At 41.2% G+C, this 13,745-nt stretch overlaps 1 protein-coding gene across 5 annotated transcripts in view; it reads left to right on the top strand.

Moving 5' to 3' along the window:
* Window positions 1–13,745, top strand: part of INO80D (INO80 complex subunit D) — a 43,421-nt gene that overhangs the window by 18,325 nt on the left and 11,351 nt on the right. For all 5 annotated transcript variants that reach the window (XM_090144161.1, XM_031601284.2, XM_090144158.1 and 2 more), the window contains 7 exons: window positions 37–145; window positions 5,620–5,844; window positions 7,842–7,951; window positions 9,686–9,819; window positions 10,696–10,913; window positions 11,206–11,363; window positions 12,317–13,509. In XM_090144161.1, coding sequence (XP_090000287.1) covers window positions 37–145; window positions 5,620–5,844; window positions 7,842–7,951; window positions 9,686–9,819; window positions 10,696–10,913; window positions 11,206–11,363; window positions 12,317–13,485 — 2,123 coding nt within the window. In that variant the 3' untranslated portion in view covers window positions 13,486–13,509. The remainder of the gene's footprint in view (window positions 1–36; window positions 146–5,619; window positions 5,845–7,841; window positions 7,952–9,685; window positions 9,820–10,695; window positions 10,914–11,205; window positions 11,364–12,316; window positions 13,510–13,745) is intronic.

Here is a 13,745-nt window from a genome sequence, read left to right as displayed (position 1 = left end):
CTTTTCACCCAGCTTTCATGTTTTCAATTCCTGTAGGGCTGGATTGGTCTGAAGACAGTGGAGAGGAGTTGGAGGATTCAGAGCAAACCTCCCCTTACCAGGTCGCGTGGTCTGTCCGAGAAACCCTCGGCTACGAAAGACATGAGTGAGTATGATTCATCAGTGTTCATGCTGGCCTTGATGTAGTAAATCATGTAAATATGAGATTTACTTCAATGGAGTCGTTGGACCCTATGTGTTTTGCTGAAACGAAGGCTTTTTTGAACTCATTTGTAAAGAGCTATTAAACAGTGTTCTGCCTTCAGCTCCAGCTTTCACTTAAGGTGGACACCCCTGTGAGAAGGATGCATCAGGAAAGAATTTAAGCTTATTAGCCTAAATTTAGTTGGGTTTAGTGATATTTATTCATGAACTTGTGTGTCTTGCTGGATAGAGAAATTTCCTGACTTGTAACCAATAGAAAAGTGTTTTTCTTGGTTTCTTGTTTTCCCTACTGTTTGTGAATAAGCTTGTTACTAAACTTACTGCATTTTACTTGTTACTTCTAATGGTAATTGTGCAGGATTTTGTTTTAATGTGTTTTTTTTTTTCAAAGGGCATGGTATTAGTAATTAGGAAGGGTTGAATAAACTGTTGTTAAATAGTGGGGAGCACTGAAAGGAGGAAGGGATGTGTCTGAGCAGGTGTCAGCTGTTGGTGCAGAAAGGCCAGTAGCGGTCTCATTATTCTGCTAAACCATGAATCTGGACTTACACCAGGATATCATTAATACACATCCTTATTAACATAAGTTGTAAGATGCAAAGTTGAAGCAAAGCGTCTCAAGTGTGTTGCTGTAAAGAAACTGAAAGGAAATTGGGTCTCAATAATGTCTGACTGTAGTTTCTGTAAAGATGTTCTCTTTCAGTATGTTAATGGATTGCTTGATACTACAGCTTTCTCCCATTTATTTATTCTTTAAATATCCCAGTTAAGTAGCATTTAGCGTCATCTCATTGTTAAATGGAAATTCTGAGACTTGTCAAAGCTTCTATTTGTCCCTGAAGTGTGTCTGCACGGTGAGCAACAGAGCTGTTAGCAGGACAGGCAGCAACATACCAAGTACTGAGAGCCCTTAGTGAATTGAAGCCTAATCACAGGGTAGATTTTTACTTTTTAAGAAGAAAGGAGTTTTGAAACTATGAAAGACCATTGTTTTTAGGGCATTGAAAGTCAGAGAGTAAACTTTCACAAGCTTTAGTTCTACTTAAAAGGTGACTTCTGAACCAAAATGTTCTGGGAGAACATGAAGCAACATTCAGTTCATCTTTTAAATCACACATAATGTTCAAAGCAGATATATCTATCAAATGACTCCCATATGCTCATCTCTCTTTGACATTTGAACTAGTTCTTCCTTAGATCCCTGGTGCTTTTTTTTTTCATCAACTTCTAAAGGTCATCCGTGTGTATTTTGTCTTCTATTTGTCTTAACTTCCTTTGAATTTTTCCTCATCTTTTCTCATATTGATACCTTTTCTTGACATCTTTCTGATCTGTCCTAGCATTTTGTGCATTTGAATTAAACAGTTTATTAACTGATCATGATGGATACATTTTTGTGTTGTACCAGCTGCTTTTGTACTTCAGTCAGTCTGCCCAGCATTGGCTGCTCCTCAGCAACTTTCCTGATTTAGTTTATTCATAAACATTGACACGTGTGCTTGCTGTCTGCCTCCCAAAACTTTTATTTCTGTTCTGCAACCTTCTGTAGAGGTTTTCTCTACATGAAATGTTTTACTTGGATGTTTTTGCACTCTGGTCTGTCTGAAGACAAGTTCATTCTTGGGTGATTTGATTGGTCAAAATGATTCTGTATTGCTGGCAGTTCAGTCTGATAGCTCCTGGTTTGGTCAGCTTGCTGTGCTCTGAGTTTTGGTTAAAAAAAGCAGGAAAGCAGTGGAAATAGTTCTCCAAAGCTGTCAGGTTCCAAAAGCATATGCCCAAAACTGGGAATTTGCTTACTCTTCTTTCTAGTTAAGCTGGTCAAATTAAAGCCGTTCTCTCTCTCTTTTTCATTTGTGCCTGAGCACACACATTAACCCTCAAACAAATTGCTTCTTTACCTTCTTCTAAATACACTTGAGACTGAATTTCTCTGAGTCTTCGTTGCAGTTCCTTTGGGAGATCCCTCCAAATATTTCTCTTAGCTTCTACAGGAAATGTCATTTAACTTTTAAAGTACTGTTTTTGTCTTTTTTGTTAGTTTAGAATATTTCTTGAAGTTACATTCCTATAGTAAGTTAATTATATGTGCAATTAATATGGTAAAATATGCCATGCAGATGGTCAGATGAGTATGAATGTTTGAATTATGGGAAAAGTTATACAATTGTAATTGCTATTTGATATGTTCCCTTAATGCCAGTACATGGTATCTAGAAGTATACTTTTGGAGAAGTGTTTTAGGACCCTAAAAGCACCTACTCACAGAAACAGTTAAGGTGGATGTCAACAAAACTGTCACTTCATTGGTTACTACGTAATTCAGTACAAGCCAAAGGCAGTCATCATAACGTGTCCATTTCCATCTGACTCCCCTGAAGACAGCAGCAGGAATGCTTCTCAGAGTAGATGAGTAGAGGAAAGTGAGCAGCTCCCCATTCCCACCTGCTCACAGGTTTGGTTTTTTTTTTTGCTCTCCCTTTTTACTGCCTTCATTTTCTTCATGAAGTCAGTGGTAATTCCCTTGATGACTATGCATGGCAGTCCTAAAGGGAAGGGTTGGGAAGAAGCTCTTTGGATGATTTATCAGATGGCTTGCATGCATTTTCAGAATTATTTTGAAAATCAAAATGCCACACATTAAATTCTGCTTCAAAAGTTATAAATGTGGCATAAGAAAATAGACAAAACAGAAGGTGATAAAGTTGCCTATAAAGAGACAAAAGCAAAAGGTATCTTTCAATTTTGATACTTGCCTAGGTTTTATTGAAAAAAAGAAAAAAAAAAGAGGGTGTTATTGTGCTGTTCTTAGGTCTCAGAGAAATATGTATGGTTAATCTAGCTGGCTGGGAAATAGCTTCTGAGTAGGTTTTTAGAAACTGAAATAAACCCTTGTTAACTGCAGAAATTACTTCTTTCTATATCTTATATATGTGTCTTCATCTTGTTTTATAAAGTGATCTCATAAATTTCAATTCAAAATGTATTAAAATACTATGACTTTTTTCTGTCTATTTGAATGGGAGGCAAGCTCAAGTTCTCCAGTCTAGAGACATTTGCATTGAAAAACACTCTTTCCTCCAGAAAGACAGACCTTTTTTCCTAAGGAATATTCTTTACTTAATGATGAATTAACTTTTGTAACCATATTTAAAATTAGTATGTGTGCAAATTTGTTTAAATGATTTGTCCCAGAGCAGATAAAGCAATATTTCAGACCTCAGGCTGATCTATATGTAACTGATTCCATTCATATATTTGCTTTCTTTTAATAAATTAGGAGGAAAATCTGTATTGAGTACCATAGAATCATGGAATGGCCTGGGTTGAAAAGGACCTCAAGGATTGTCTAGTTACACCCTCCTGCTGTGTGCAGGGTCGCCAACCTGTAGACCAGGCTGCCCAGAGCCACATCCAGCCTGGCCTTGAATGCCTCCAGGGATGGGGCATCCACAGCCTCCTTGGGCAACCTGTGCTCCAGCACATTATTTTTTCTGATCGGGTTGTTTTTTTGGGTTTTTTGTTTGTTTGTTTGTTTGTTTTCAGTGGGCATTCTTTTCTATGAATGCTTATAAGTGATTTTTTTTTTCATTTTCAGTGTGAAAATATTTTAGACATTATATACATTAAATACCTTTAACAAGCTGCATGTGACACATAGCATTTAACTGCAGTGGTTAGTTGCTTGCAGTTTACATTTCTTGAAAACAGTCTGTTATCTGTCTTAATGGGCAGAATTTGTATTATGGTTGAATTGACATAAAACTTTAACAAATGTGTATTTGCACCCACTCTGTGCTTGTGTGGAGTTTCTGTGGGCAGTCCTTGTGACGATGCCTTTTGGAAAGTCTCTTAAATTTAGTCTGCATGCAGATAGAGTAAGATTTTCCACAAAAGAAAGTGGATTTTAGTCATATTGCCTTTCAGGGACAGCTGTTCTGCTCACTTTTCTGGACCTTACTCTGTGTAGTAAATATCCTGACCCATATCTTGCATTCTTCTGCTATCAGCAGTTGAGCTCTGCTTTGCCAGGTGCAGGTTTGGATGTTTGTTCCTTCAGACTCACCAACCAAGCTCTACTGCCAGAGCCTTGAGGGGATGGGATTGATTTCTCTTCTGTTTGGATTTCTTTTCTCTCAAATGGGGAAGTTGACAAAAAGTTCCTTGGTTCTGTAAGGGAAAACTTAAAGAAAAAACTGAACAAGGTCTTCTTTGCTTAGATGCAGTTCTGTTGCTCTGGGAGCAAAACCATCCTTCTGCAAACTGGTGCCTGGTGTGTAGGACCACTTGGTATCTCCAGGGACCCTGTTGTTCCCAAGGATAAGTTCACTGCTTTGTGATTTTATTTATTTGATTTTGTTGAACTGAGCACGTTGACATGGCTTTGGTGATCCTGTTGATAAGTGCCTGGACATTTAGAAAACTCCGATACATGGGAAAAAGCTTTCTCAAGCAAACAAAGACAAAGATCAGTCCTGATCACTGTTGGTCTGATTTTTCCCCTCAATAACTTCAGAATTAAACATGCATTTCTCCTGCATGGGTAGCGTTGCAGCAAGGGGAGAGCAACAATGTCTTAAAATCTCCTTACAAAGTAGTCACCGGTACTTCTCCCTCGCTCCCTTTTTAAAATCCTCTCAGAATTGGTGCAGTTACGGGGAGATGGCTTGTGTTACCCTACAGTTTTCTTGCAGTCATTGTCAGCTGACTGTGATGAAACTGGGATATCAGTCCAGGCTTATCTGTGAGAGCTGCAGCATTGGGTTTGGATGTTAAAAGTCAAGGGACACGCTGTGGGCATTTCTTAGTAAGAAGGCTGAAGTAAGTCCTTTGCTGCTGTGGGCATGGGATTGGTATATGTCTAGTGCAAGAGGCAGGGAGCATGAAGAGCTAGCTGGTTTAGGAGGAAAAACACCACTTGGCAAAGTAAGGGGAATTGGAAAAGGTCAGTAGTTTTGGTACTTGTTAGAATTTGACCATCTTCTCCACATGACCTTTCTTCAATAAATTTCCACTGAATAGCTCCCCACCCTAGTCTTCACTATTAATTGCACTTTGATTTAAGAGTTTGTCTCATTTGCTGAGACATTTACAGTAAATAAAGGTTAACAGTATAGATTTTTTTTTTGAACAGCAGGCTCCAGACATTTAAATGTGTCAGAGTTGATGATAAATTGATGTAATCTCTAATAATGACATGCTAAGAAGGGTAAGTACCTTTAGAATTCAAACAGGTTCTTGCTCTTACCCTTTTCTCGAGCATCCCTGCTTGTTTTAAGCCTTTGGATGTCTGTGGGGCTAGAAGATGGAGGCCAACTTAACAATTCTATTCAATAGACATGTTAAAGTTCCTTCAAAAAAACAAAGAAATTACTTAAAGCCTCTTTGTATTTATTTCTTTTTTCTTGCCTCCAGGTCCGATGATGACAATGCGGATGACAGGAGTTCCAGGGTGACCAGACTTTGCACTTACTTTCAGCAGAAATACAAGCACCTCTGCCGCCTGGAGCGGGCAGAATCTCGTCAGAAGAAATGCCGGCACACGCTCCGGAAAGCCTTGCTGCAGGCGGCCAGCAGAGAGCCAGAGCGTGCCGGGCAACTGATCCAGGAACTCCGGAGAGCGACCTGTGCTCGTAGCAGGTGAGAGCTTCCCCTGCAGTAACCCAGGGCTGGGGCAGGGTGAGGGTGGGCAGAGATTCTAGCAGCTGAAGCTGAAATGCTGAACTCTGAAACTGGTAGGCATGCTCACAGCCGAACAGCCGTGGCATGAACATGCTGCCATCAGGATAAAATAATCATGGCATACATCAGTTTTTATTAAAAGAGGCATTTTTCAGCTTTGTGTTCTAAAACGTGGATTGTTTGTTCAGAGGTAGCTGGATTCTTTAATGTCTTAAGAGAACTTAGTGGCCCACTAAAATTTATTCTTGCTAATGAATGTATGCATTTTGTCTGTCTCCAAATATCTGGCACTTTGCTAAGCCCAGTTCTACAGAAAGTGTTGAGTTTGGTCTGCAGTTTGTTGCTTCAATTCATTTCTTTTTTTCCTGCTTTTTTAACATCCCCCCCCAGCCTTTACCACTCTTTAATTCTCTTCCCAGCAAATCAAACTTAAGTTCATGCTTTTTATTAGATTTAACTCAATCTAACATTAAATGAAACTCAGCAATGAAAATCTTCTAACAGCTCTGAAGGTTACCTTCAGTGGGAATTTTTTCTAGATAATGTCAACATCCCTCCAGCTCTTGGTGTACTGAGAGTTGGTTGATATGTGTGTGTATAGAGACTGAGTAAGTTTGAATCCTGGTGTCTTGAGTACCCTCAGTTCCCTTTGATTTTTTGGTTTTGCTTTACAGGGTGTGTTACTGTGGGTTTGGGGAGAGCTGACATGAGAGGCAGGCCAGGTACCGAGAGTATATTCTGATGATTGGATGCTTTTGTTCCTGGCCAGTGGGCTGTGGTTCTTGGCAGTGGGAGGGCTTATTGCTGGGGAGGTGGAGTGATGCTGGAATAACTTCTCAAAAATGTAATATAGAGGTACACGACTAGTTTGTGAAGATACATAAATGTCTCCAAACTTCAGCTACAGCGAAACCCTTGCCAGAACTGACAAACTCTTTCTGGGTTTTTCGCTACTGAGGCCTTTTATTACATGAAAGATTAAGTTGTTCTCAGAAGAGTAGTGTAGCCAGGTATGCCTGTCATCGCTGCGCTAGCTAAATTGGGTAACTGCAGTCTTTTCATTTACAAAATGTTTCACGGGTAGAATCGCTAACTAAAACTTTGCTCAGTCAAAGTGCAGTTGATGACAGTAATGGATGAAGGCAAGCAGTCAGGCTACAGACAGCTTTTTGTCAACCTAGAAAACAACGTGTACAGAGGTGAAATTCAGCCCTGGAACCTCCAGCTTTATCTACGTGAAGGTGACAAATGCCTTGAGAGCAGGCTAACACCGAGTGAGCTGTGTAACACTTGCAGTACTCATCCACACTGCTGTCTGGTTGCCTGCTTGCAGCTCAGGCTCAAAGCACCGAGGCTGTGCTGAGGAAGCACTCAGCTCTGGGCACTGCTGGTGGATTGGGCTGTAGCACGTTGACGAAGGAGAGCTTTTACCCATGTTGAGCACGCTCAGGCTCTGCCACTCCAGAGCTCAGTCTAAGTTTGTCTGAGCACATGCTTGCATGTAAGCTCTGGGGATGCTCGGCATGTTTTGATTTATGAACAGGCTTGAAAATGCACTTGACTGCCCATGTGGGCATACCCAATACTTTGTATTCTGAAAGTTGACTTCATTTTAAGGATCACCTGTGATGACACTCATTGCTATTCTGGGCTCTGCTGCAGAGTGTAGTAATATTTACATAGTAACAGCACCAGAGCACCTCTCTTTACAATTAAGGCCCCATCAAATTAACAACAATCCTTTTAATACAGTGATACCTTCACCTTTCATTGACATCTATTCTATATCCCTGTTTAGAGTGTGGTAGTAGATGTGCACCCATCTGGATCATGACACACACACACGTGATCTACAGTGTTTCATCCTGCTGTGCCACAGTCAGTAGAATGATTGTGGTAAGTTAATACCTGAGACTGGGTTTTGGACTCCAAACTCTTCTATGCTTTTGTTTCAGCACAAGCCAAGCCAGGCAGAGAGATGCAGAACCGACAACTTGTAGTGGGACTTCGAAGGGAGAACCATGCACTAACAAGGCCCTTCCATTCACCAGGCATTGTTTTCAGCGTATCCTCTTAACTGTTTGGAAGTGGAAGCTTTCTTGCTTTACAGTTGTTCATTAGGTTCTTGCATGGACAAAGATGTTGTCACAAAGTAATGAGTGTTTGTTAGTGTCTTGTCAGCTGTGTTGCTTTTAGTTTTTTCTTGTGGGTCTGCAGACACTGAAGATAAGTGGTTTGTTACTGATATCTTTCATAATCACATTATTTACTCCTGTAAGCTATGTCTAGTGGGTATAAGAAATCTGTAGGAAAATGATTATATTTCATGGATAAAATGGTACAAAACACGCGGCCCTCAATCTCATGGCTTTCATATAATTCTTGGTAGATTCAAGTAGGCTGCCTACCTGTGAAAGGTTTATGGAAACAAGTTTTCACATGTGGTTGAAAAAGATGATGTACACAGTGACTGGGAACGTGGAGATATGTTATTTTGCATTGTTTAAAGAAACAGAAGAGAGGGAGTCAGAAAGTCCAAATTCTAAATGAGGAAGAACTCCCATTGCAGAGAATTTCAAGCAACATCTGGAAAGATGTAAAGAGTTTACGCGTGAAGCTCACAGAAAGGAGGAAGCATACTAGATGTGAGGTTTAATTCTGAACGCTATAAACAGGCAGACCTCTGACCTGGAATACTTAAGAATTCTGCAGGCTTCAACTTTTTATAGATGAAGACTTAGAGCTTTTGTAGGTGAAATTCCTTTTATTGGAGGTTTTGGTATTTTAAGAGACTAGTGTGTCTCTGTTTCAGTTGCTAGCAGATGGCGGCACCTTTTCAGTTGTTTGGATTGGCTGTGTTTTGGATCTTCCTTGTGATTCAGAATTCTATTTTATTTTTCTTTAAATTTAAGTGGTTTTGTTTGTGGGTCTATATAGAGTGGTCAAGAATAGTAATTTTTGCATTTCTACCTGTTTTGTTTACGCTTTCTTCTCAGTGAAAACCTGAAACAAGCAGTCTGCAATCCAGATTACCTTCTGCAGGTTTCCCATTTTCTTTTTCTTTTCCTTTGCATTTTAGCATTTTAGTATTTTTTTGAACATAATGATCTTGAGGTAGAATCAAACTGAAAACTATTCAGGACTGAAGGAGCACTTCTACTGGTGCTGAAAAAAGCCACAATGAAATACCTGTTTGATTTGCTTTAAGACTAGAAACATTTTCACTTCTGCAGGGAATTTTTCTGAAGGAAATATCAGTGAGCTTACGTTTAGATTTACTTGACCTTTGTGTCTGATTACACATCTTTTTTTCAGGGGAGCAGGAAGGATCTTGAAACTTCTTTGTCTGAGTTGTACAGATAAATGCCAAGAATGTACCTCAAAAGATTGAATTAAGAAATAGTCTTTCTTTAATGTTTCAGTATGGATTGTCATTAGTCTGTAAGGAAATAGTCATGTTGACTACACTGCTTCAACTGGTACTATTGATCTATTGATTAAGAATCCAGGAAAAGACTTCTTTTTGCTAAGAACTCATTAGTGAAATAGCTGCTTCCATAAAACTATCTCAATATATAATAAAATCATTAGAGATTCTGCATGAATGCACTTTTTCGCTTTAAAACTTGGGTTTGAGCCTTACCTAGCTTTGAACTTGAATAACAAAGTTAAGATACTCATTAAAAGTAGCATCCGTGGACAGATAAAGTCGAAGGCTCTGATCTTTACCAGATGGATAAATCAAAGGGCGTTTCTCCATCGTTGCCTTGTGTGTTATTCCTGATTCAGAAATGCACAGATATCTTACTGAACCGTTCTCAGCAGCTCTTCTCAAGTTGCACAGCCAAGTTTGCAGATGGTCAGCAGTGCTCTGTGCCAGTTTTTGACATTACACATCAGACACCTCTGTGCGAAGAACATGCCAAAAAAATGGTAAGTACAAAACCATAATTATTTCTTTCTACTGAGTAAACTCTTGCTTGATAACTAGAGAATTCACAACTTTAAGAGCTCATTGCCTTTTTCTTTCTTAAGAGGGTAAAACATTCCTGGTTAGTGTGAAGTATGCTGTAGAATTCTTTTAGATACTTTTGACGATATAACAAATTGCACATGAGAAAATCGTCCTCTCCTGTATCAAGAAATAAAAATGTCTTACTTAGAGATCCTATGGCTATTTTATTTGGACTCACTCCTGGCCCTTGGATCTGAATGTACTATGAGTTTTGGTATGGACAGAGCACTGCTTTTCAAACGACCTCACTATGCAGCATCCCAGGCATTTTCTAGAGGAAGTGTAGATAGCAATTGCAAACATAATGATTTTGCTACTTAATCATCTAATGGGTTACTCTTAAAAAGCAGTGAGGCCATAGTTGCTCAACCATACTCTTTACAAATCCCTAGTCCTAGAGTGCTGTCTCTTTTATATGGAAGTGGACAGTTGAAGATGCTGTCTGCAGCTGCTACATTCCATTATTACCACCTTACCAAAGTATTCTGTCTTTAATATTCATAGGAACGCTACTAAAATAACAGTTTTGCAGAGATTTAGTTAGGGTTTCTTATGATGGTTTTGTTAAATAACACTGTACAGCCTCTTCTATTTAACGTACCCCATACTTTGGTGTCTGTGATTTTTTTTTTTTTTGCCAGAGAGGGAAGAAACAGCTTAATGTTTGTGTCTTGCCTGGGCTTAAGTTAGCGGTCTCTCTTGTATTACATATGAACATAATAAGGGGAAAGAAAGGCAAGAAAAGTAATGTTTGTTCTTTATTTGCTTCTGCTGCTATTGTTTTGTTCCCAAAGGACAACTTCTTGAGGGGGGACAGCTCCCGTAAAGTTCAGCACCAGCAGCAGAGGAAACCCAGGAAAAAAACAAAGCCACCCGCACTTACCAAAAAACACAAGAAGAAGAGAAGGCGAGGCCCACGCCGGCCCCAGAAACCTATTCCTCCTGCAGTGCCCCAAGGGAACCTCACCATGCCTGCCAGTGTCTCACTGCCAGTAGAGATGCCCCATATACGGTTAGTGGCAGCCTTGCCCCATCCTGCTCTCTGCTATCTTGAATACTGTAAATAAGCACTGTAGAAAGGTGTGATGTTGCTGTGCTGATCAGCATCTGGAGCAGTAAGATGCTTCCAGAGAAATCTCCATGTGACTGTTGGAAAAAAAAAACCAACAGAACTTAGAGTCAGTAATTTTAGATCTGAGCAAATACTGAATTTGATGGATAAAATGTGAGGAAATGTCCATTAATAGTTGTTGTCTGAAGGAATCAAAGCCAAACACCAGGGACTGATGGTTCTTTCTGTCCAGGAGCCCCTCCACCCCAGAGCTGAGTGCCGATGAGCTGCCTGATGATATCGCCAATGAAATCACAGACATTCCACATGACTTGGAATTGAATCAGGAAGACTTCTCTGATGTCCTGCCACGGCTGCCCGATGACTTGCAAGATTTTGATTTCTTTGAAGGTATCGTTTTATTTCATTCTATGCTAGTGTGAACACAGTCAGTGAATTGAAGAAACAAGTATTTCTGAAGCATGCATTTTGAGGGGCAATTTGCTTTCCCAGAGAGGCAGTAACTTCTAGACAAGGGAGAATATGTCTTCCCTATTGTTTGTTTGTGAGCTCTGAAGTAAAGCAGCCTTTGAGAAGGCTGGTGTGTGTAGATGAATGCTTGCTCTTATAATTACTGCTCTGTAAATCCTAATTGGTTTAGCTTTTTAATAATTCATTTTGCATTTTTATTGCCTGTCAGTGTTGCAGTTTAATCAAGCATATTCTTAGTAATGGCATCTTTCTGCCATTGAGTGGGGCTGAAATCACGTTCAATGTTGGCCTTTGATAAAAGGAGAAGAGAGTGAAAATAAGATCTTTAAATACGTTTTTGAAACTAGCTTTTGATCAGCCCGCATTTCTGGATTCTGAAGCTCAGTAACTATCACAGGTAACAAAGAAATAAGAACAGCTTGGAGTTGGAGTATGTGATTTCTTTGCTCATTTTCTGACCAGATATGATATCAGCGTATGCAGTTTAGTAGAAATTAGCCTAAATTGTACTGATTGTATAAATTTTAGGCTATAATGCAGTAAGCAGAAGGGAATTTGTGGACAATTTGTTTTATTGCAGCAATGATGAAAATCTTGTGTAAGCATTTTTGCTTTAAATCCAGTGAGAGTGGGGGGCACCTTGTCCTACAAATTGAAGAGGAGGAAGGGAGAAGGAATTCCACAGGAGAGGAAGGTTTTAGTTTCTGGTTTTTCTTACGCTGCTTTCATAGTCAACACTGGTGAAGGAAACTTCCTCTGTACCACAAGCCATTCTGGAAACTTATACAGTGCTGTTCTGTAGCCCTGCATCCTTCGAGTGCTGGGGGCCGCCTGAGATGAGTGCTTAACTTCCGGTGTCCCTGTTTCTGCAGGTAAAAATGGAGATCTCCTTCCAACAACAGAAGAGGCTGAAGAACTGGAACGGGCCCTACAGGCTGTAACTTCTCTTGAGTGCCTGAGTACCATTGGAGTACTTACACAGACAGATGGTGTGCCAGTTCAGGAGCTGTCAGATAGAGGGATAGGGGTGTTCTCTACAGGTGCTGGAGCTCCAGGAATGCAGTCCTTGAGTCGAGAGGTTAACACGGATCTGGGGGAGCTGTTGAATGGGCGTATAGTACATGATAACTTCTCCGGTCTGGAGCTGGATGAGAACTTGCTCCGCTCTGCTACCTTGTCCAACCCACCTACGCCCCTGGCAGGGCAGATCCAGGGGCAATTCTCAGCCCCAGCCAACGTCGGCCTTACTTCTGCCACTCTGATAAGCCAGAGTGGCCTTGGGGAGAGAGCCTTCCCAGGACAGTTCCATGGACTTCACGATGGCAGCCATGCCTCCCAGAGGCCCCACCCTGCCCAGCTGCTGAGCAAGGCAGATGACTTGATCACCTCACGACAGCAATACAGCAGTGACCATTCACACTCCTCACCCCATGGAAGCCATTATGATAGTGAGCATGTGCCGTCTCCCTACAGTGACCATATCACATCCCCTCACACCACATCCTTTTCTGGTGATAACCTGGCAGCTACCTTTTCAGCAGAGATGCCCATGATGGCACAGCACTTGCTCCCAACTCAGCTGGATGTGCCACTTAGCGGGGTGGTCAACCCCAGAACTCACTGGGGAAACCTTCCTGTCAATCTTGGGGACCCCTCTCCGTTTAGCAACCTTCTTGGTGCAGATGGACATCTCCTGTCCACCTCCCTGTCCACACCACCTACCACCTCGCACTCAGAGACCACACAGCCTGCCTTCGCCACTGTGACCCCCAACAGCTCCAGTGTGCTTCCGGGGTTGCCGCAGACCAGTTTTAGTGGCATGGGTCCTGCCTCTGCTGAACTCATGGCCTCCACCTCCCCTAAACAACAGCTCCCTCAGTTCAGCGCAGCTTTTGGGCACCAGCTGAGCTCCCACAGTGGCATCCCCAAGGACCTGCAGCCCAGCCACAGCTCCATAGCTCCTCCCACAGGCTTTGCAGTGACCGGTGCCACCGCTACCAGTACCAATAACGCATCTGCGCCCTTCACCACTTCCAGCTGAGCTTGTCTGCCTGGCTCTGTGCAGGTAGATGGGGGACCTGTGTTTTCTATCTTTCTTTTCTTCCTTTTTTTTTTTTTTTTTTCTGTCCTCTCTTCCCCCCTCCTCCCCCTTTTTTTTTTTTTTTTTTTTAATTTTTTTTAAATGAAGGGGTTAAAAAGAAAACCCCAGCTTCAGTACTGACCAGGGTTAGCCCTCTGTGAACCTTGCTGTAGCGTTCACATGTGCTTGTTACGCACTGGTGCTCATTTAGTGCAGGCAGG

The sequence above is a fragment of the Phasianus colchicus genome, chromosome 7 (assembly GCF_987193195.1).
Source record: "Phasianus colchicus chromosome 7, bPhaCol1.hap1.1, whole genome shotgun sequence".
Taxonomy (NCBI): Eukaryota; Metazoa; Chordata; class Aves; order Galliformes; family Phasianidae; genus Phasianus; species Phasianus colchicus.
This window is presented reverse-complemented; position numbering and strand designations above follow the sequence as displayed.